Below are 21,767 nucleotides of genomic sequence, written 5' to 3' on the forward strand. Positions count from 1 at the left end.
TTCAGCAACAAGGACAGCTTGATTCATAAAGAAGGCTTTAAGAACAGACCTGTGTGGGTTTCATGAGTTTCATATTTTACCATAATATAATGACTATATGTCATTTATCCCTATAATTTGGAATTCCAAGTATAAGCTAATCAACCTTTTAATTTTAAACACAGTTGCAGCTAAGTTGGTGAAAGAAATTGTAAGCTAAGTAGACTTGAGGAATAATTCCAAGAACTTATCTTGAACTGAAATGTTATCAGTTTGGTTTCTATATGAAGAAATTCATGGGATGCCTCGGTGGCTCAGCAGTTGAGCATCTGCCTTTGGCTCAGGGTGTGATCCCGGGGTTCTGGGATTGAGTCCCACATCTGGCTCCCTGTAGGGAGCCTGCTTCTCCCTCTGCCTATGTCTCTGCCTCTCTATCTGTGTGTGCCTCTCGTGAATAAATAAATAAAGTCTTTAAAAAAAAAAAAGAAGAAATTCACTCAAAAAAAGTGTTGTCTTGAGGTGTCTGGGTGGTTCACTCAGTTAAGGGTCTGCCTTCGGCTCAGGTCATGATCTCAGGGCCCTGAGATGAAGCCCTGCTCTGGACTCCCTGCTCAGCAGGGAATCTGTTTCTCCCTTTCCCTCTCCCCACTGCTTGTACTCATTCACTCTCTCTCAAAAAAAAAAATAATCTTTTTTTTAAGTGTCTTAATTCAGGACAATTATATACTCAATAATAGGCTCAATCCAAGAGTTGGCTTCAAAGAACTAAAAGCATCTTTCCTTAAAACAAAACAAAACAAAACAAAACAAAACAAAAAAAACAGGGACACCTGGATGGCTCAGCGGTTGAGCATCTGCCTTCGGCTCAGGGCATGATCCCATGGTCCTTGGATCAAGTCCCACATCAGGCTCCCTGCATGGAGCCTGCTTCTCCCTCTGCCTATGTCTCTGCCTGCCTCTCTCTCTCTGTCTCTCATGAATAAATAAAATCTTTAAAACAAACAAACAAACATACTAAGGAACAGAGGACAGAGAGAAATAAGTGATGAGTCTTAGCTCTGAGCGCCTCAACTAGCACAACTAGCAATGATCACAGCTTGGCAATATTTACTTGGTAAATATTTTCCCCTGATAATCTCCAAGTGCTTGTATAGTATTCCTCTTGGATTCCTGATTCTTGGCATGGGCCCTTTCTGCCCACCGTAAGTACTTTATAACAGTTTCAAATTAAACACAAGGAAGAAAAGGAAGGAAGATATGAATACAAGAGAAAAGTAGAAAGCCTTAGTCTAGGAAACAAGATGCCTGGTTAAGTACTGGCTCTGGCACTCTCTTGACCCAAGTTCCCATACCTGTAAAACCAAGAATAAGTAAATGATCATCATTCAGATTCCTCATTCAAATATTCTATGATTTTCTACGTTACGACTTTTATCCACCAGCCATCTTATGTTCCAAGTCAGTAAGTGACCTTATTTCCAAATTCTCTTCCACATCTAGCAAGTCATACTTTCTGAAAAGTACGAATGTTTCTCTAATCAAGAAACCACATTAAACTCCCAGACTTATATAACATCTCCCTACTTATATTTATTTATTTTTTTTTTTAATTTTTATTTATTTATGATAGTCACAGAGAGATAGAGAGAGAGGCAGAGACACAGGCAGAGGGAGAAGCAGGCCCCATGCACTGGGAGCCCGACGTGGGATTCGATCCCGGGTCTCCAGGATGGCGCCCTGGGCCAAAGGCAGGCGCCAAACCACTGCGCCACCCAGGGATCCCCCCTACTTATATTTAAATCGTTTTCATACATCATGTGTTTCTCAAATAGCTTCATAAGTAGACTGGGGGAGTTTGTTTAATCCCCATATTACAGTAGGAAAAGTTAAGTATGAAAAGAAATGGAGCTCACACATGTCATCACAATAAGAAACATGACTTTTAGATCTAAGGACAGACCGATTTTCAAACATTCAGGATGTTAAGAGGCAGAGACACTGATTTTTTACACATATCTCTATATAAAGAGTTGCTCATAGCAACAGACTCTGCCATCATATTTACAAATACAACTATGTTAAACTTTAAAAAATCACCTAAACCTGTCTGAATAGAAAAAGCATTGCTTTTAAATTGTCGGAACACCAATGTATTTACATAAAGATGAAAAACTCCTACTATAAACAGTGCTTCCAGTAGTGAATGGCAGACAAAATCAGAATAAGCACACAGAAGAATAAAAAGGAAGAGGAAAGAAAAACATAATAAATAACCTAATACCTTACAATGTTAACTTTCACATAAGTATATTGTTTCTGGAGAAGGCAGTGTATGGATGTGAGCCAAAGGCTGAAGTGATAGGTAAACATACTGTTAAGTTGAATCCTGTTATCTGATTGTGTTTAAAATTTGATTATATTTCACTTGACAAAATAATTAATTATTGTGAACTCCCAATTGTTAACAAGGACCTACAGGAATTCCAATTGGCATTTTTCCCTGGTGCCGTAAACCCGGATGCATAAAAATCTAGCCTTGTAGTCACCCTTTACAGTTGTCATTTGGGGTGTCTTCTTACCTTGCTAAGAATGTAAATCACATCACCACGTTTAAATGACAACTCATCAGAAAGAGCTCCTGTGCAGTCCCACAAACCCTGGTAAAAGTTAGCATAATCGGTGCTTTTATCTCCTAGGAAGAAGAAAGAGAAAACACGAGTTAGAGCTTTCATGTAACGGGCCCATACTTAAAAATGAACCAATCACCAACACGGGCTAACAAAGTTCTGTGCTGATTCAAAGAACATGATTACATTTATACACAAATCCTACTTCCTATCATGATCTGATTAAGGGCTGTTTTTCAAAAAGACCTCTTTTTGAATCTCTTCTTTTCTTTCTCTCCCTCCCTCTTTTGCTTTATCTAAAACCTGTACTTGCAATGTGTTCGCATCAAACCTGCACCTGAAAGTTCCTTCCCTCTTATTTTTTTGAGTGGACCTAAAAGCACTCGCAACATGTTTTGAAGGTGAGTCGGCCACACTGCACGGTGAACAACACCCATGACATGTGATAAACGCACCGGGCAACAACCACCTTACAGAATTTCTGAAAATTACCAGAAAAGACAGATGAGGGGAGAGAGAGAATGTGTTAGAATTTGGGAAACTCCATAAACAATAATAAATAATATTCAAGGAGCCGATAGGGCGCAGATATAACCCAAACGAGGCAACGGTTTTTGTTTGTTTGTTCTAATTCTAAAACCTACAGCTGGTGAGAGGAAGACGATCAAGTGGGAATAACACAGAGGGTAATTCCAGCTCTTATCTTTGGGGACTTTCGGAGCGAAAGCCTCTCAAAGTGATTTCTAAACATTTTAGCAACTTTGAAATCGCCAGTGCTGAAGCTGCATTTTTCAGGATTTCTGTCAGCCCTAGTTTAGGACATTATGCTCTGAATAAACATGCAACATTCACCGGAGTTATCAGCTCATCCTTCTAACAGCATAAGCACAATGGATGTGATGTGCTCAAACTGCCATACAGACCATTAACTGATTGATTATTTAGCGCTCTCCGCTCTGTAATACCACAATAAACCGGGTAATAAATGCTTTGTCACTTATACAATGTGGGTCTCTTGAAACGCAGCACAGAGTTAAATACACTGGATGCTTTTGTTACACTGAGAACTGTTTCCTGTTTTTAATTTCATGATAATTGAGTTTTGATGAGTTAACGCAAAAAGAATGCAAGTGATATCAATAAGATGTCCGTGTCTTCACTAACCAGGCGGAACATATACGTGCTGACAACTTCCATCATTGGAATGTCATCTTTGAATTCTGAGGGGATAACTGTGGAGACGCATGCTGGATCAGGGTTGTCATCTTAGTTTTGTTATATGGCTCTCAAACAGCAGGCTCCTTGGCAATTCCAACACAAGCAGTCACGTTAGCGGGGCATCTGAGTATTCGTCTGACACCACGCAGTCTGTGATTTACACACAGCGCTCAAAGTTGATCGGAAGTTCTGAAAATTCTGATATCCGAAACGGTTTTTCTTTTCAAAGCCAAAATGAAAATCTAAATAATGTGGAGTGCAAAAACTTACTAGAAACTTTTCAATGGTGCTTTAAGAAAATAAACGGTGACTAGACTGCGCAACCTAGCAAAATCCTCCCATTAATTTTTTTCCTCCTGTTTTCTAAAGATTAAAAGAGAGAGAGAGAGAAAGAAGGGAGAGGGGAAAAATGGGAGGAGAAATGAAAGGAAGGAGAGAGGGAAGGAGGGGAAGAGAGAAACAGCCACTTTTCTGACCTCTCCCCTCCAGCCTGTGAGCGCTCATCACTGACTCCAGCGGGGATAGAAGCCTGGGAATCCAACCAACAACTAACAATGCTCATGGCCACCAGTCATTACGTGCCCCCCCCCCCCCAAGCATATATTAAGTAAATTCCATAAATGGACACTAGAGGGCACTCCGGCTGGACAGATCACTCCAAACATTGTCAATTTTTTCTTTTAGAAAGAATTACTTAATAATAAAGTGACTGATTTCTTTTAAAAACCACTTATTTAGACAAATAGAGATTTAGAAGTTGAGACATTCTCGTCAGATTAAATCAACTGCTAAATGGGTCAAATGTTGCGCCCCATGCAGTCTGTCAGTGTCAGTTTAAAAGTCAAGGAATTAGAGCACGGAGAGGATGACATCATTTCACATGCAAGGCCCTCCCCCACAGTCACTGGCCAGGAGGTAAAAGGATCTAAATAGCTGGTTTCCCCAGTCGAGGCTCCTGTGTGTTCCCCATGCTGCTTAGCCCGAGGCTTGATCCAAAAAGGTTAAAGCAACAAAACTTGGGCTAAAACTAGAGAAGTTTTGGCTGAGCTAGAGCGTCCCAGTGTGTCCCCAGCTGTCCAGCCTGCCGTCTGCTCCTCCTTGTTCAGATTCTCTCACAACAGTTTTTCATTCAATAGATTTTCAAGAGGTGGGGGGGGGGGGGCGGGGAGAAAGAAGGAAAGAAAAAGTATATGGTGATTTCTAAGCCATAATCCTTATCACTTTGGGGTCTCTCTTCCCCTCGATGCGCTTGGTGAAACTCCCATTAACACTAATGGGAGTCACAGGAGCACATGAGGGGAAGAGAGACCCCCACCGTGTGCAAGATGCATCTCTCCCTAGATGTGCATCATGAGCATTTCATTAAATCTCACTGCTGTAAAGAGGCAACAGCACTAGCGATTTGGCAATACTGGGGAAAAGATACATTTTCTACTGTGCTTTCTATAATCTCCATGATGATGTTACCCAAAGACCAACCTCATTTCCGTGTCCCATATGTGAGCTCTGTTAAAGAATAGTAAGTTGTTTATGTCACACTACTAAATGTACATACAATTTACGATTCTATCTATTTCAGAATGTGATACTAGTTATAAGGCAGGAGAACCACATCTAGAGAGAAAATCTGGCAGCATGGATTTATTAACCTTTGTCTCTTCCAGGAAAATAATGTTAAAATTCTTAGTATGAATTCTAGATACAAAAATTAGGAATTATCTTATTCCTTAGAGAGCAGTAAAGCTTCTCTAGTTTGCTTTTTTGTGATTTTAAATTTAAAACTTTAAGTCTGTCTGGCTAGCCATCCTCAAGAAATCACCCATGGATACAGCCTCGGAAGCACAGTGAGCTCACAAAAGTTAGCATCGTTCGCCTCTACACTGAAAAATAATAATCTATGTAAAATACGTTTTTAAAAAACAAGACAAAAATGGTATGGAGTATAATGCATAAACCACAGATAAGCATACATTCTGAATACTAATTAGTCTGTTTAGTTGTCTTCACTGCATGGATTAATCTTCCCACATCATGTTCTACAGTTTCAAAATTACAAAAAAAAAAAAATCCCACCTCATTACATTTCTTGTCCTGGGAGGCATGAATGGTTGAAAAAGAAGGGAGAGTAAGAAAAAAACAACCATTCTAAATTGGCCAGCCTTTGAAGGATTTAAGCAATGTATTTGTTCCTGCTTTTTAAAACATACAAAAACAGATCACTGGGCAGTAACAGAACTGTTAGGAAAATATAAGCTAAACATTGGAGATACTTTTGCAAAAACCAAAATATTTTAAGAATATGATGACAAGCACTGAAACATAAGCTAATAAAATAATGGAGAATCTCTTCTTGAGTAGTCTTAGAGGTTTAAAAGCTGTTTCAGAAAGGTAAGCAGTATGTAAATAAATCAAATGGAATCTTTATTTTGTGTGTATATATAATAAATATATGCAAGACATATAAGTTTGAACATGAAAGACCTTATAAGAAATAACAAGATTAATTATGTTTCTGTTTACATATTTTACATTAGTCTAAATTTTTTTCTCTCTTTTTAAGTAAAATCGGTCAATGTGAAAAATATGTAACATTCTTTAGTAAGGTTAGAAGTTCATGTCATGTGATGCTCAGCAAGATAGTAATACCCTTGTCAACTCACTGCCCTGCACAGCAAACAAACTTCTAGTGTTACATCTTTGACAGCCTAGAGAGTGCAAAGGTCACTGTGATGCAAAAGCATTAAAACTGTTGCTTGAAAAGAAATTCATGTCACTAAAGATAAGAATTATTGCAGTGCTTTATAGCTATTGCATGGAAAGCTAGATCTACTTGCTACATTCCTTTGAAGAAATACTGACTTTTTTCTTCCTTCCCTCAAAGGCAAAAATTTGGGAGCGTGTTACTTTAAACGGGTTTTTGAAAAATACGATTGCTTTAAGCCAAAATACTTATATTTGTGGAAGAATTATCTATACTTGTCTACCTTCTACACCTGCATTGAAATTCAAAAACAAAAGAACAAAATACACCTACACGCTTTTGGCAGAAGCTTTGTGATACCTAACAAAACTCACATAGTTAAATCGCTATTGAGCAGTCCTCAGTCTAAGCATTTTATAGCTGCATTTTACAGGACCATGGTGCTCACATCTAATGGCTTCATCCTCACTTCCTTACTGAAAAAAAGCAAACCAAAACCTTCTCCAGCAACCTGCTCCTGCTTTCCTGTCCAGGTCCGGAAATCAGGCCTCTGTTTCCTTTCCACGTGTCACGGTAGGAAGGGCTCGGGAAAGCTACTTCCTGAACACACACTTCCTGTCCACCCTGCCTCTGACAGCTAGAAAGAGTGATGTATGAACATATCAGAGAAGGGAAGGTGACCCTCAACTACAGCTCTGTGCAAGACACGGGATGATATGGCAGGCCTTGCCCCTGCTGACATGTGGCTATGAAGAGGTGTAAAAGTCCTGATAAGAAGGCATTCCCTCTCTTCTTTCCGTGTAAAATAATTGCTGGTTTATCAAAGCTAACCTCATGCTTGTACTACAGATATGGTTTATCTCCTGCTGTTTGGAAATAACAACCTGAAAAAAAAAAAAAAGTTTCCCGTATCATGTGATTTTGTATATAGCATGTACTTATTTTTCCAGCCTCAGTCATAATTAGTACTTGGGGCCATGTGCCAAGTGGAAATGGATAAGGGGAATATCCTTCCTAGCCTTCTAGGCCATCAGTGTCCTTTTCCGATTTTTAAACTGCTGTCACCGGACTCTGGCATTTCTTACCCAATTCATTTGCTTTCTGTGTTAATCATATGCGATGAAGATATGCATGGCCAACATTTAAACAGGCTGCAGATCAATTAGCGGTCTTAAGTTTATCTGATTTTTATCAAAGAAGACAGAGCTGTGGGTCGATTGTCAGAGCCTGTGTCAAGTTGACCTTTTCAGAGATATCTACATTGCCAGTCCCCTGGGCAACTTGTTGTCCCCTGTTAGTCTCTGAATGGCAGAAGTCTGTTCTGCTCAAGCACAAAGTATACACAGATGTCTATATTACATTCTTATAGGTTTGACAGCAACTGCATGTTGTATCTATAAACTGTCCTTTAGCAGTGACACTTCCTCAATGATGATAAGCTAATTTATGCAACTAAATCTCCTTTGTGCAGAAATGAAAGCTAATTGAGTCATTACAAAGTAATTCAGGAAGGAATACCTTGTATAAATTGGCTTACTTTATAAATCCTTCTCAAGTGGTTTCCATGCATCCTAAATGGGACTAAGCAGCTTACCAGCCATAAGAGATCCAGATCGAACCAGCCAACTTCAGAGAGTTATGTAAACATCTTTAGAGCAGTAAGAAAGTAACTGAAGGGAAAGTGAACAAAACCAAAAGAAGCTTACCCAGGAAGCCATCCTAGCTATTACCTGTGGTGGGATGAACATTGTCCTGGCTCATTTTCCTTTGTTCCTCCACTTTCGCAGGAGCACTGTCCTCTTCCTCTTCTGCAAACAAACAAATGGCACACTGAAGAGTGTCCTCAAAAATAATAGTACTCACCCGGTCTTACTGAGTGAAACCGAACATTTATAACACATAAATATTCCTTCTCAAAGAATGAAACCACTCAACATTCACATTCCTTTTTCAATAATCTAAAGCTGAACAAATCAACCTTCAGCTACTTCCAAATAGCAACCTTTCCAGTTGGCTAGATAAAATTTAAGATACATATTTTGTTTTAAGTACTTATAGAAACTCATCTGGAACACTCTTACATTTAGACTGGCCCTGAGATCCAGGGAAGTAACACCCAGCACTATATGGACAGACTCACATTATGCTGTAGCAAGAGGATCACGGCTAAAACCATGGTCCCTCAAACATCAGGAAAGCAGAGGGAAAATGTGTGATGTAAAATATAGTTAACCTATAAATCATTTCTTGAGTATCAGATACTTCATGTGTTCCCACTCAATCTTCAAAGGAGAATACAAGAATCCTCACCCTTCAGAACAATTCCCCCCAAATTATACCGAGGATCTACTATATGCCTGCCATAAGCTATGGCAGATGTTAAGATTTCACACATAGTTTTAAATCCTCCTTTTGCAGATGAGTAAACGGAGGTTCAAAAGGGTAAAGAAGGGGCACTTGGGTGGCTCAGTGGTTGAACATCTGCCTTCAGCTCAGGGCATGATCCCTGGATCCTGAGATCAAATCCCACATTGGGCTCCCCACAGAGAGACTGCTTCTCCTCCTGGCTATGTCTCTGCCTCTCTCTGTGTGTCTCTCATGAATAAATAAAATCTTAAAAACAACAACAACAATAAACTTCTACTGTTTGTTATTCAAACTTAGGCTTGTGATCATAAAGTCCGTGTTTTTTATCCAGCATTATATTTGGGGCCTTACCTTTGTTATTCTGACACTCTCCTATCACATTCATGCCCCCAGTTATAGAAGAAATATGAGAAGATTAAATGAGAAGAGTTTTAAATAGAGTCAGTAGATAATATTTAGTTATTTTACATTAAGGAAACATTTATTACAGGACCAATTTCCTCACCTAAGGATTTATACACACTTTGGAAATATTTAAGGCAGGATATATGAACCAAATGGCAGGCCCAAGAAAAACAGAGTTCAAAAAGAACAATTTCAAGAAAAAATTAAAAACCTTAAAATAAAATATGCAAAATTTATAAATATAGCCATTATGACTATTAAATAACTCAACCAATAAAATCTTTAATGGGTGTTAGCTACCTGTAAGAGAGAGGTTCTACTAGGAGGCAAAGACAGTCCAGAGCTTCTGCCCTCAGGAGGTTGACAGCCTCCAGGGCACAGAAGACAGTATGTAAAGGAAAATGGAATAAGGGGCATAAACCCTGACACGGGAGGCCCAAGGTTCTGAAGGACCCCAGAGAGGAAACCACCCAAGGGGGAACACCATCAAGCTCTGGGGGATGGAGAAAATCTGAATAGAGATGGGATAGAGGAAACTTCTAAACAGAGGGAGAGCCATCAGCTAAAGAAAAAGCACCGTAATATCCACTTGGCTAAAGAATGCAGTACTCAAAGGGGAAGAACAGGATCGGAGATAATGCTAGGAGCTTGGGCCAGCTGGGAAAGGGCCATAAACATCCGGCTGTGGATGTTAGCCTTTTCTTTGGAGGGCAGTAAGAGCCCCAGAAGATGTCGGAGCAGAGAAAGGGCAGGATCAAAACTATGCCTGAGGAATGGTCATCTGATCCCATTGTCCAAGAAGGCCCAAAGGAGGGCATGCAGAGAGAGCACTCTGGACTCTGGCTACAGGGGAAGGAAGTCCTGAACTAAGGGGCAGAGGAAATGGAAAGGAGCCAGTTATGAGAGGGAAAGGAACTAGAATTGATAAACTTTGTGCCTGTCTGCATGTGGAGGGCTCAGGGAAGAAGAGCACCCGAAAATGCGAAAATGACTCAAGTTTTGAGCTTAGTTAACAGAGAAATGGGAACGTCATTCCTGAGGAAGAATAACCAAGATAAACTATACTGCTGAGGGAACACAGGAACTGTGTTTCTGACGTGAAAGATCTATATTTATTTATTTAAGGGGGGATAAGCAGAGAGGAAAAGCAAGAAAGAGAGAGAGAAAGAGAGAGAGAGAATCTCAAGCAGACTCCCCGCTCAGCACAGAGCCCCACACAAGGCTCCATCCCACAACCCTGAGATCATCAACTGAACCGAAACCAAGAGTCAGATGCTTAACTGACTGAGCCATCCAGGTGCCCCTCTCATGTGAGAGATTTAATGTACTGGTGGGGCAACCCAGAGGAAATGTCCAGGCCATTGGAAAGTCTGGTAGAGAGGTCAGAAGTACAGATGCAAAGTGAGACATCTCTCATGCAAACTTTGAAGTGGTGATTAATAAAATTCAACATTTAAACATTCAACATTCAACATTTAAATCAAGCTTATAAGTACAAGAGTTATTGTACTTATAAAACAAACATGCAACTGTTTTGATTTCTGTAACTCAATTCAAACAAAATAATGAAAGCCCCCCAAAAAGGAACAGCCGGAAATATTTGACACTTTATACATATTGAGTTGGCCCTAATGTTGGCAATTTAAATATGGTTCAAATAGTAATCAATACATGGAAGATCTATTAAAAATCTAACACTAAATCCTGTCTTTTTCCTCTTTAACAAGTTATCTCACACCAAATCACAAGGGTAGTTATCATAAATGAGTTAATATGAGGTTTTCATGCAAATTTCTAAGATATGAGGGACCTATGCAGTCATTTGGTCCAACCTACTTATCTTACAGACAGTTTAATTTTCTTAAAAGGAGAAAACTTTCCTTACTTTTCACACTTTCCCCAGCTCCCTCCCTTTCCTCCAATCTGGTCACAAATTTGATAGTAAGGAATAAATTCAAAACCAGTGAAGGGCGCTTGCCCTCAAGTCAAAAGCCATGACCAAAACAATGTCAGGAGCATTAGTTTTGGATCTCAAGAAGACACTATGGGATACAGACTCACCACCCAAAGTTAGTGTCAAGATATCACAAAAACTAATCACAATAATTGAATGGAAAACTCCACTCTTGGCAAAGTAAACAATGAACTTAGAAGATTATTACTATGACTTTATTCTTATCTTACTAAAATCTAAGTGCCTATAATGTATACGATGTAGTCTTAAATTACCAGAATGATATTAAAATACCTACTTAAATATCAGTATTTACTGAGAAGTAACTGAATTGAGATCCATGTGAGATGCAGAAAAGTAGTTTTTTAGAGAAGGAAACGCTCATTAACAAAACTTCCTTTCTCCATTTCAAACCTATTTTTAGGTCAAAGCCTTCTGTATTTTATGCATCAGTTCTTCTTAACAATATTCAAACAACTCATTTTATCTTGGGCTAACAATACAAAGAGCTTCCATATAAAAGAAAACAAAATCAAATTTGGAGTGTGTGTGTGTTTTAGTCTTAGGGGGGAAAAGTCAGACCGAATCTTGAATACAATCTGGTACAAGGGAGACATTCAATAAATATGGAATGAACAAATGGATTCAAAATCATGAAAATAAATCCTACCATGTTCATTTATTAACAGAGAAAAAAACTCTCCACACCACTCAAAAAAATATATAAGGACAAATGAAAATTCTAGGCAATAATCACCTCCATAATATATTAGAAATATATATACATGTTGTTTCATTTAGGTTTATTATTAAACATATTTTATTTTGGTGTTGAGTCACGATGTCATTATACAATACTAATTAATACCTCAAATAGTCAATGTTTGTGGGTTAATATATTCCATTCAACATTTTAATAACAGTAAACAAAAACAGCTCAGCTATGCGGTAAAATCCATCAAACCACACAGATGGTTATAAGGTTTTCATTATGTGGTTTCCATAGCAATCATATTGCAAATCTGGAAGCTTCTTGCAAATAAGCAGCTTGTATTTACATGCCTCTCAGCTGCAGCACAAAACTCTTCAACATGTGAAGTTATTATTCCAATCACACATTGTTAGAAGAATCATCAGAAGATTTTGTTGATCAGACAAGATGAAAATAACAGAAAACTAACCGCAGAAGATAATTCAAACACAGTCATACATTTACTAAACTAATCAGTGAGTATTAGAAATATCCTGGCAGTCGTCAGAGGGTTTTAATATTATACCCAGTCAAAAATATGGAAGTTCCAGCAACAATCAGATCCCATGGAATCCAAAAGCTGAACTCCACTCTCTCTCCCCCTTTCAGAAGATATTTGGCCTTCCTTCTGAGTTGAGCAGAGAAAGAAAAAACTGAGTCTTCCCAAATCTTTTTAGGATGACTACCATTTGAGGAAATGCTTATGTGGGAAAAGTCAAGACCTTTTTTTCCCCTGCTAGATTAATCAATTTAATTTACAAATTGATCCAGTTCCATAACAGATGGATTATTACCCTAATAAGGATCACAAATCTGTCTAGCTATGCAGTTTTTACAAAATGGCTATTTCTTGCTTACTAATGTTCTTTGTTTAAGGACAAAATAACCAAAAGAGAAAAGCGATAAGCAAATGACACGTACAGCTGACATTGCTTGAAAAAGGCTAAAGACAATATATTAGCATCAAAAGAGGGTGCGTGATGTTCGCACTGGGGCTGAGGACTGATCTTATCACGTCTTCCAGGGAGAAGAGGACAACATGAGAAAATCTTCGACTCACAATGATTACCTTTCTCACTAAGTGCCTCCAGAAAACAGCTCTGCTGAATTCCAATGTATTTTAAAAGACATAAGACACAGAATCCAAAGCTATGCTCTGAAATAAAGACTGGGTGTAGATCTCTACCTGCCCCAACTTCATTTGATTATGAGACTAGTATGTTTGCCTCAAGAAAAGTTAATCATTTACTGCTTAAATATTCATGCTGTATGCATTTATATCCATTAGGTAACTAAATCCTCAGGACAACTCTATGAGGTAACAACAGGTATTTTTACCATCATGTTATGGATGCAGAAATGAGACTTACAGAGCTTGAAGTGCTTGTCTAGGCTCACAGACACAATAGAACAGGGATTGAAACTCCAGCATGTGCCACTTCTTTTCACCTTCTCCTCAGCTTACAGATGGGCTGTTTTCTAAAACGTCATTTGAATACTGGCTGTTTGTGGACCCGGAAAACATTTTCACAAAAGTGGGCAGATTCTATTCTGCCCATAGCCTTGTATGTGAAAGACATCTTAAGGTAAGCAATCTTTGCAGTGATAATTTAGAAACAGAATTTCAAGTTGGGATGCCCCCAAGACACATCTCCTTTCTGTTCTCCAGGCTCTCCTTCTCCACCTTTAATGTTCACACCCTCAGGTGCCCTAAAGCCAGCACATAATATTTGATACTCTGAAAAGGTCTCTAATGCAACTCATAATTGAAATAACATTTCAGTTTTTTATAATGCATATATTATAAATACAATATATAAATATTATATTATAAATATATAAGTATAAATTGTAAACTTTCAATTATTTTATGATGAAATAATATTTCATAATTCTTTCTCATCAAATTTCAGTAAGGAAGACATGTTTCAATGTAGACAGTAACGGTGAGTCTTTTTATGAACAAAGAAGTTTGCTTACATTTCAGAGCAACAGACTATCTTTCACATTTCTCCAAGGGTTTGGGCACTAGGGTGCTGCAAGCAAGATGTCCCTGGCTGGGAGATGATGGGACAGACATGATGGGGAAAGGAAGACCCCTCTGGCTAGTTCCAGCAGTACAGTGTAAAAGAGGGAGAAATGCAGAAAGGATTCACACAAATGGTACCTCAGCCCCTCTTCTCTTTGAGGACCTAAGGCAAGCTCCGAAGCTGGCAGTAGTGTGAGACAAGTGGAAGAGCAGAGTCAAAGGGGTATGGGCAAGGGAATTCATACCAAGACAGTGAGGAAAAGTGAGTTCCTTAAGGGGTCCATAAATCCTGGACCACAGGTAAGTTAAAATATGGCAATTGAAATAAAAGGATTTTTTAATCTGTTTAATAGACTGACATATATTTTACAGCAATAAAAGATAAACTTTTATAAAGACAGAAGCATGTACCTTTTAATATTATATGAAACTTCAAAAACAAAACAAAACAAAAAAAACCCAAACAAACAAACAAAAAGAAACTTCAAGATGAACAGAAAGATAAAGACAACTGAAATGGTATATTTAGCGTCAAGCTTATTCTCCTGGAAATTCAGGCAAATTGGGGGCCAACTACTATAGTTCTAGTATTCATGTAACCTTGAGACCATAATTCTCATCTCTGTAAGGGACCAAGAATAATGTCTACCCCATAGCTCTCCGAACAGGAATTGGGCAGGACAATGACAAAATCAGATTTCTCAGGGGAAGGAAAAAAAGCACAATTAGCATGCAATATCAGGGTCATTACCTTAGAGCTTGGTGGTTTGCAACCACTTATGAATTTGGCAACCCGGAAGGTTAATATGGTATAGAAGGCAACCAAATAAGCAATAGTTCTTCAATCATACAATCTAACTTTCAACCTCGACATTTTATTCTTATGGAGTTTGATAGGAAAAGCTTATCATTGCACTTCAAAAGCAAAAATAAACACCATTAGGATTATAAATACATTTCTGTATTATATTAAGGTTAATAATTTATACACAAATCTGAAAACACAAAACTAATACATTTTCAGAGACATTAAACTTGCTATAGGCTGTCGGGGGAAAAAAAACTCAAATTCAAGTAAGAATTCCATCTGACAGAATCTGGAGAGAATCTTAGGGAAAGAAACCTTAGATATAATCTAGTTCAACTTCCTTCTTTCATTAACAGGGAACCAGACTCGGGGTGTTGCATGACTGGCCCAAAGTCATGCAACTGGCACTCTGCTCTTCTCTCTTTGCACTGCCCTACTATGCAACATGCACTGCAGACATTTCTGGAAAAGTCTCTGCTGCTCCAGAGGTACTTCTCTCTTCAGGAGCAGTCTTACAAGACTTGATCATCTACAGACAACTACTGCAAGTAAAGAAAGCACACAGATTTAAAAATAAGGTTTTAATAGGCCAGATTCTATTAATCAAAAATGATCCTACTCCAAGAGAGTGCTAGACACAAGGAAGCAATGAGATGGGGCTCTTCCCTGTCCCAGTGTATTATAGTCACGCATGCCACAATCTAAAATTCTCCTAACTACTCCATAAAGCTCAAACTCTTAGCTTTTTAATTAACATTTATAATCAATTCTGTGATATTAAAATTCTTTTAACCCAAGAATGTCAAATTATTTCGCAGTTCCAGTAACCTCAATCTGGCTCTGGATTTCTGGTACAATTAGAGTTTGCTGCTAATAATAGTTCTGTTTTTTAATGTAAATAAACCCTTTTTAAAATATCCTTTTTGCTACAAAGGCAGTATCTATTGATTGCTAGAAGTCAGACACAGAGATACGCAAAAATATATACATATCTTCATCCAAGACTTATCCATAACCACTATTAATATCTTTTCCTAGACTACCTTCACTCAGTTTTTGGTTTTCATCCATTCTCATTTTTAGTAAGAATATCCCAGTATATACATATTTCATTATCCACCCCCCATGTTTCTTATCCAAATGTACTTGTATTTTATTATAACTTGAATACCATTTAGAAAGTAAAATATTTCACCTCAACTGAGATTTTGGTTTAAATTTTCCCCTAAAAGAATACTATCTAATGATAAATAGGGTGGTGTTAAGATCATGTCATTGTAACTTGGCTTTTTATAAAGATCTACAACTACCTAATTCCAACCTTAGGAAAAAAGCAGAGAGACGGGTGCAGAGCTCATTTGTCACAGGCTTTGGCCCTGTGTCCTCTGTTTGCTTATGCAAATACTCATCCTCTTCACGTGCAGTGCCCCTTAACCTCCTTTCTAAGAATCTAGAGGGGAAAAAAAGCATAGGAGCATATGAGGAACCATCACCCACTGGACTTACTGGTTCCAGCTCCTTTGTAGCAACAGACTCTCCCAGAAGGTGGAGAGTCTATGAGGTCAAAACTATTTTTATAATAAAATGAAGACCTGTGCCTTTTTCATTGTGTTAACATTTGCACCGATGCTGCAAAGTGATGATGGGTAAACTGCTGACACCTCAGCAAAAATCATTGCAGTGGCACCAAACTGTCACTTTTTTCACTGCCTTGCACTAGCATGAAAGACAAGCCAGTTTCACCTAAGACTGTCCAGGATGAAGCAGTACAAATTATTATTTTCGTGTAATACCAACGCTGAGAACATGTCTTTTTAATATTCTGTGTGACAAAAATCAGAAGAATGCATTATGCACACTTCTGCATTTCCAGATGTGCAAGAGATTGAGTGGCAAGCTGAACTAGCTGCTCTCTCATGGAACAGCATTTTTACTTGAAAGAATGAGTGACAGACACACTATGGTTACTCAGACGTGAGAATGTGGCAGATACTTCCTCAAAAATGAACTAAGTGAGCTTATTATTTCAAAGAAAACAACTGACATTTATTGCCATGATAAAATTTAGGCTTTCAAGCAAAAATCAGAGTTTTAGAATCTTAGATCTGCCGCTGTGAGCTTGACCACTCTCCAGTATTTAAAGAAGTTTCTAGGGTGCCTGAGTGGCTTAGTGGTTGAGCATCTGCCTTTGGCTCAGGTCGTGATCCCAGGGTTCTGGGATTGAGTCCCACATTGGACTCCCCACAGGAAACCTGCTTCTCCCTCTGCCTCTCTCTGTGTGTCTCTCATGAATAAATAAATCAAATCTTGGGCACCTGGGTGGCTCAGGGGTTGAGGGTCTGGTCTGCTTTCAGCTCAGATCGTGATCCCAGGTCCTGGGATTGAGTTTTGCCTTAGGTTCCCCGCAAGGGGCCTGCTTTTCCCTCTGCCTATGTCTCGTCTCTATGTGTCTCTCACGAATAAATGAATAAAATCTTTAAAAATAAATAAATAAAATCTTTTAAATAAAAAAAGAGTCTTCTAATATGATTGGTAGTGATATTAATGTAGTTAATTGTATTATAATTGTGCCAATATTTAGAAGTTCTGCATAATGCAGTGAACTGATATTTTCCAAATGACCAAGATACAACATTACAAAAACATGCATGGTAAGAGATCCATTCAAAGTATAAAACAGATCCATGAATTTTAATGTAATGAAGTATGGGAAGTTCACTGATATGGTTTTAGATTCCACCTTGCAACTAGCCTTTTACTACTACTTGTCCAGTTTGTGTACAGTATCAAAGAAGAATATCTACAATTACCCCCCAGACTATTAAAACACTTCTGATTTCCTAGGCATGAGGCTGGGTTTCTCCATATGCTGACTGTACTTAAACCAAAACAACACATTCACAACAGCGTGAATGCAGATGCAGATTTGAGAGTCTAAATATATTCTATTAAAACAGACATTCAAGAGATCTGCCAAAATGTAAACCATGCCACTCTTTTCAGTGATATTTTGGGGGAAAATATAATGATTTTTCCTAAGAAATACTTTACACTCATATGTCATGGGTTTATCATTGTTATTTTGAAAACTCATTAATAAACATTTTTGTATTTCTCAGTTTTAATTTCTAATATAGTAAATATTGAGAGGCATAACCCACATACATAGAGCTTTTTGGGGTCCTTAATAATTTTTAAAACTGTAAAGGGCTCCTGGAACCAAAAAGGTTTGGGAATACTGCCCTATGTTTTTATTATTATTATTAAAGTTCCAGTTAACGTACAATGAAATCTTAGTTTCAGGTGCACAATATAGTGATACCACACTTCTATACATCACCCTGTGCTCATCCCAAGCGCCCTCCTTAATCCTCTTCACCTATTTCACCCATCCCCCATCCACCACCCCTCTGGTAGCTATCAGTGTGTTCTCTAGAGTTAAGAGTCTGTTTCTAGGTTGATCTCTCTCTCTCCCTCTCTCTCGCTCTCTTTTCCCCTTTCTTAAATTCCATCTACAAGTGAAATACTATGGCATCTATCTTTCTGACTTATTTCACTTAGCATTCATTATACCCTCTAGATCCATCCACGTTGTTGCAAATGGCAAGATCATTTTTAGTGAAATATCTAAACACTGTTGATCCACAACATGAAAAAATTGATAGCCTGCTAACCCAGAACACTATTTGATAATTATTTTATATTCCCAAAGCACGCAATCTCAGGATTGAATCTCATTACAGTTGAGTCATATTGAGCTGCTGACCAAAACCCCTATGTGTTTTGCCACTTGCAGTAAAGCAAAGTCTTTCCTTTCTCATACTTGTGCATGGGATTTTTAGAGCAACTGTGATATTCTATCATGTGTCATCTTGTTAGATTTGATCCCTAATTTCAGTCTATTGAGGGCATAGCCTGTATATCTTCATCTAGGTACTGATGAATATGATGGTATGACAATATTGAGAATTAAGCTCTAAGGCATTCAGAAAATAAATTAATCAGCAACCTTTGGGCACAACTATACAGTCAGTTATCCAATGGTCTTTATATCCATAAAGATTTCATGAGGATCCTGGCCAAATGCCTCACTTAAGTCTAGTTATATGTCTGTCATTTCCCTGAATACCTAATGGGTTCTAGTAATCATTATTTCATCTTCTAGGTAGCAGAGAAGACTCCACTTGATGCCTTATTTTAGAGTTCACTTCAAAGTTCCTAAACTGTCTACGGTTTGCAGAATCCACCTATCATGGATAATGTCGTGCTCCTCCTAGGTGCCCTCTTCAAGACCAACACAATCATCCTCCAGTTGCTGGAACCCAGATTGCTGCTGTCCCTTACAAGGCACTTTCCTGAGCTACAGGGAACTGCCTCTCTCATGATTATACTTCTCCCAGAGAAGCCAGGAACCAGTGATTAGCAGATGTGGGGACATAAAGACATGCCCCTTTGCCTTAAGAACACCTTGAAGAATCATCCCAGACCCAGAGCTCCCCAAGAGTTCGGCTGAAGCCTCCGTCCCAGCTGCACTGTGGGTTAGCTTCTTCCACCCAATTCTGCTTTCCTCGCTTTTTAAAAAGATTTTATTTTATTTATTTATTCATGAAAGACAGAGAGAGAGAGAGAGGCAGAGACACAGGCAGAGGGAGAAGCAGGCTCCATGCAGGGAGCCTGATGTGGGACTCAATCCCAGGACTCCAGGATCATGCCCTGAGCTGAAGGCAGACACTCAACCACTGAGCCACCCAGGGATCCCTGCCTTCCTCGCTTTCATATGAGGTATTCCTCAAGATCACTCACCAATAAGTCTCCTACATGCAACCATCTCAGAGTCTGTTCTAGGAAACCCAACTTAAGATACTGCAACTTTCCATTCTTTTTGAAGAGTTCATCATTTAATTGCTAGACTCTATACTTCTAGCATCGCTCTCTTTCCACAGGCTTCCTTCAAAATCAGCAATAGTAGTTCAATTACTTCATTTACAACTGGTCTTGTGATATAGTCTTATGTAAGCGAGAGGCAAACTTACCACCTATTCATCTTTAATACATGACTCAAATGTCCCCCAAATTAGAATGCTTTCCCCAAAGTCCTCCAGGCAGCTAGGTGCTCCCCTTTGTAATCTCCCAGCCTTGGTACAGGCCTCCATTATCACTGCTCTCACAGAGCACTCCAAACGTTTGTCTACTTGGCTCCTTTCCTTCTGAGTGCTCCTCCACCAGCCCTAACAGAGGGGCTGAAACAAACAAAATGTGTTCCAGGAATGTTTGATGATGAATGAAAATCAAATGGATTTCGGTTAGCTGGGTATTCTATTAGAATCTTTGCCGGTCCTTGGCTTCTTCTGTTACCTGCTACCAATCTTATCAGTTGGAAGATACTTCTTGACAGAAAAGGAGCAAATTAAGTAGAAACTGATTCCTTGGAATTACCACCCCCCATAAATTTTGAAAACAAACGAAAACACAGAACAATTACACACCTTTTATTATACTTGGCATAATTTACAAATTTCAGTGCTTTTCATGTTTTCCTTGGTTATTTGGCCATTTCAGTGCTTGATCTATCACCCTGTAAAAGTTGTATTAATTGGACAGACTATAGCACAAAGACACTGATACATTTTTGTTTCTCTCTCCCTTTCCCTCATTGTGATCATTTGGAATTAAATGCTATTTTTAAAATACTTGTTTGTCTTTAACACCATACATTTGTACCTATTCTCTCTCTGAATTTTCTGAAATCTGCCTTGCTAAAATCTACAGAAATGCAGTCTGGCTGATGGCCAGTTTTCTCCTCATCGGCTATGATGGATTCTAAGATGACAACTGTTTTTTGTCTGCTTTTTTCCACAATTAAATATGGATATGCCACAGCTTCCCTTTATTTCCTGCATTATTTGGCCTCCTCCATTGTTTATGGGCCGCATCATGTCTAAAGTCTACATGAAGAAGGAATAAGACGCAGTGGAAGTGACGGCTGAGTGCTTTGCTTCCCTCTCCATACTCTTAATGTCAGCTGTTCTTAGTTGAAGACTCCTCGGTGGTAAATCCAAAAAAAAAAAAAAAAAATTGCCCTCCTGATCCCTGGTTCTGCATGTCTCAGGCACAAGAACCTGAGGGTGAGCAGAAAGTCATTCTTGGCTTCTTAATCCTTTGTGCTCAATTGGCTATGCTTGAAAGAAATAGTTACCACCTGCTTAGAAGCCCTAAATCCAAGGAATGGAGGAGATGGAGTACACAGTATTAAATATTTAATATTTATAGGGCAATTATCAAATAGCAGCCCCACTTGTATTTTTCTATTACCACCATGTGCTCCCTCTGTGATATGTAACTTCCAGGTTGGGACTAGATATTATGAATGACATCAATATCTCTGGCATGCCACCATGCTGTGTTGTTCACCTAGAGTAGTGGTTTTCAAACTTCAGAAGGCGTGTTCAAACCCAGGTTGCAGGGCCCCACCCACAGAGTTTCAGGTTCAGTAGATTTGGCACTGTGCAGTTCTAAAAATTTTCCAGCCCATGCTGCTTGCCCTGGGGTCACACATTGAGAACCACTGACATAAAGGCAGACCTTCTGGGGCTTCTTTTACATGAGGGTTCAATGGTTTGTGTTCTATTATAATTTGAATATAAGTTAATTAGAACATTGTATCTCCAAATGTTACTTGCCTTTTAAACTTCAAAATATAGGCATACTCCACTAAATAACCCTAGCATAAAATTAATTATAATGAAATTAGTAATGGAGAAATTAATCCCGTATCAATCCCAAAGTATAGAATGGAACTATAGAAATGCAAATAAAATTTGTATTCCAGAAGTTCATGTTACTCTCTTTTACTGGCTATACAAATTTAGCAAGCTAATTAAACTCTCTGAACCTCAATTTTAATCTGGAAAACAGAAATACAAAATTT

General features: G+C 38.5%; 1 protein-coding gene across 6 annotated transcripts in view; it reads right to left on the reverse strand.

Annotated features, from left to right (window-relative positions):
* Nucleotides 1-21,767, reverse strand: part of SKAP2 (src kinase associated phosphoprotein 2) — a 174,626-nt gene that overhangs the window by 14,931 nt on the left and 137,928 nt on the right. For all 6 annotated transcript variants that reach the window (XM_025993099.2, XM_025993100.2, XM_072764619.1 and 3 more), the window contains 2 exons: nucleotides 8,256-8,333; nucleotides 2,559-2,671 (listed from right to left, as the gene is read on the reverse strand). In XM_025993099.2, the coding sequence (XP_025848884.1) occupies nucleotides 2,559-2,671; nucleotides 8,256-8,333 (191 nt within the window). The remainder of the gene's footprint in view (nucleotides 1-2,558; nucleotides 2,672-8,255; nucleotides 8,334-21,767) is intronic.

Source organism: Vulpes vulpes, chromosome 7, assembly GCF_048418805.1.
Source record: "Vulpes vulpes isolate BD-2025 chromosome 7, VulVul3, whole genome shotgun sequence".
Classification (NCBI taxonomy): Eukaryota; Metazoa; Chordata; class Mammalia; order Carnivora; family Canidae; genus Vulpes; species Vulpes vulpes.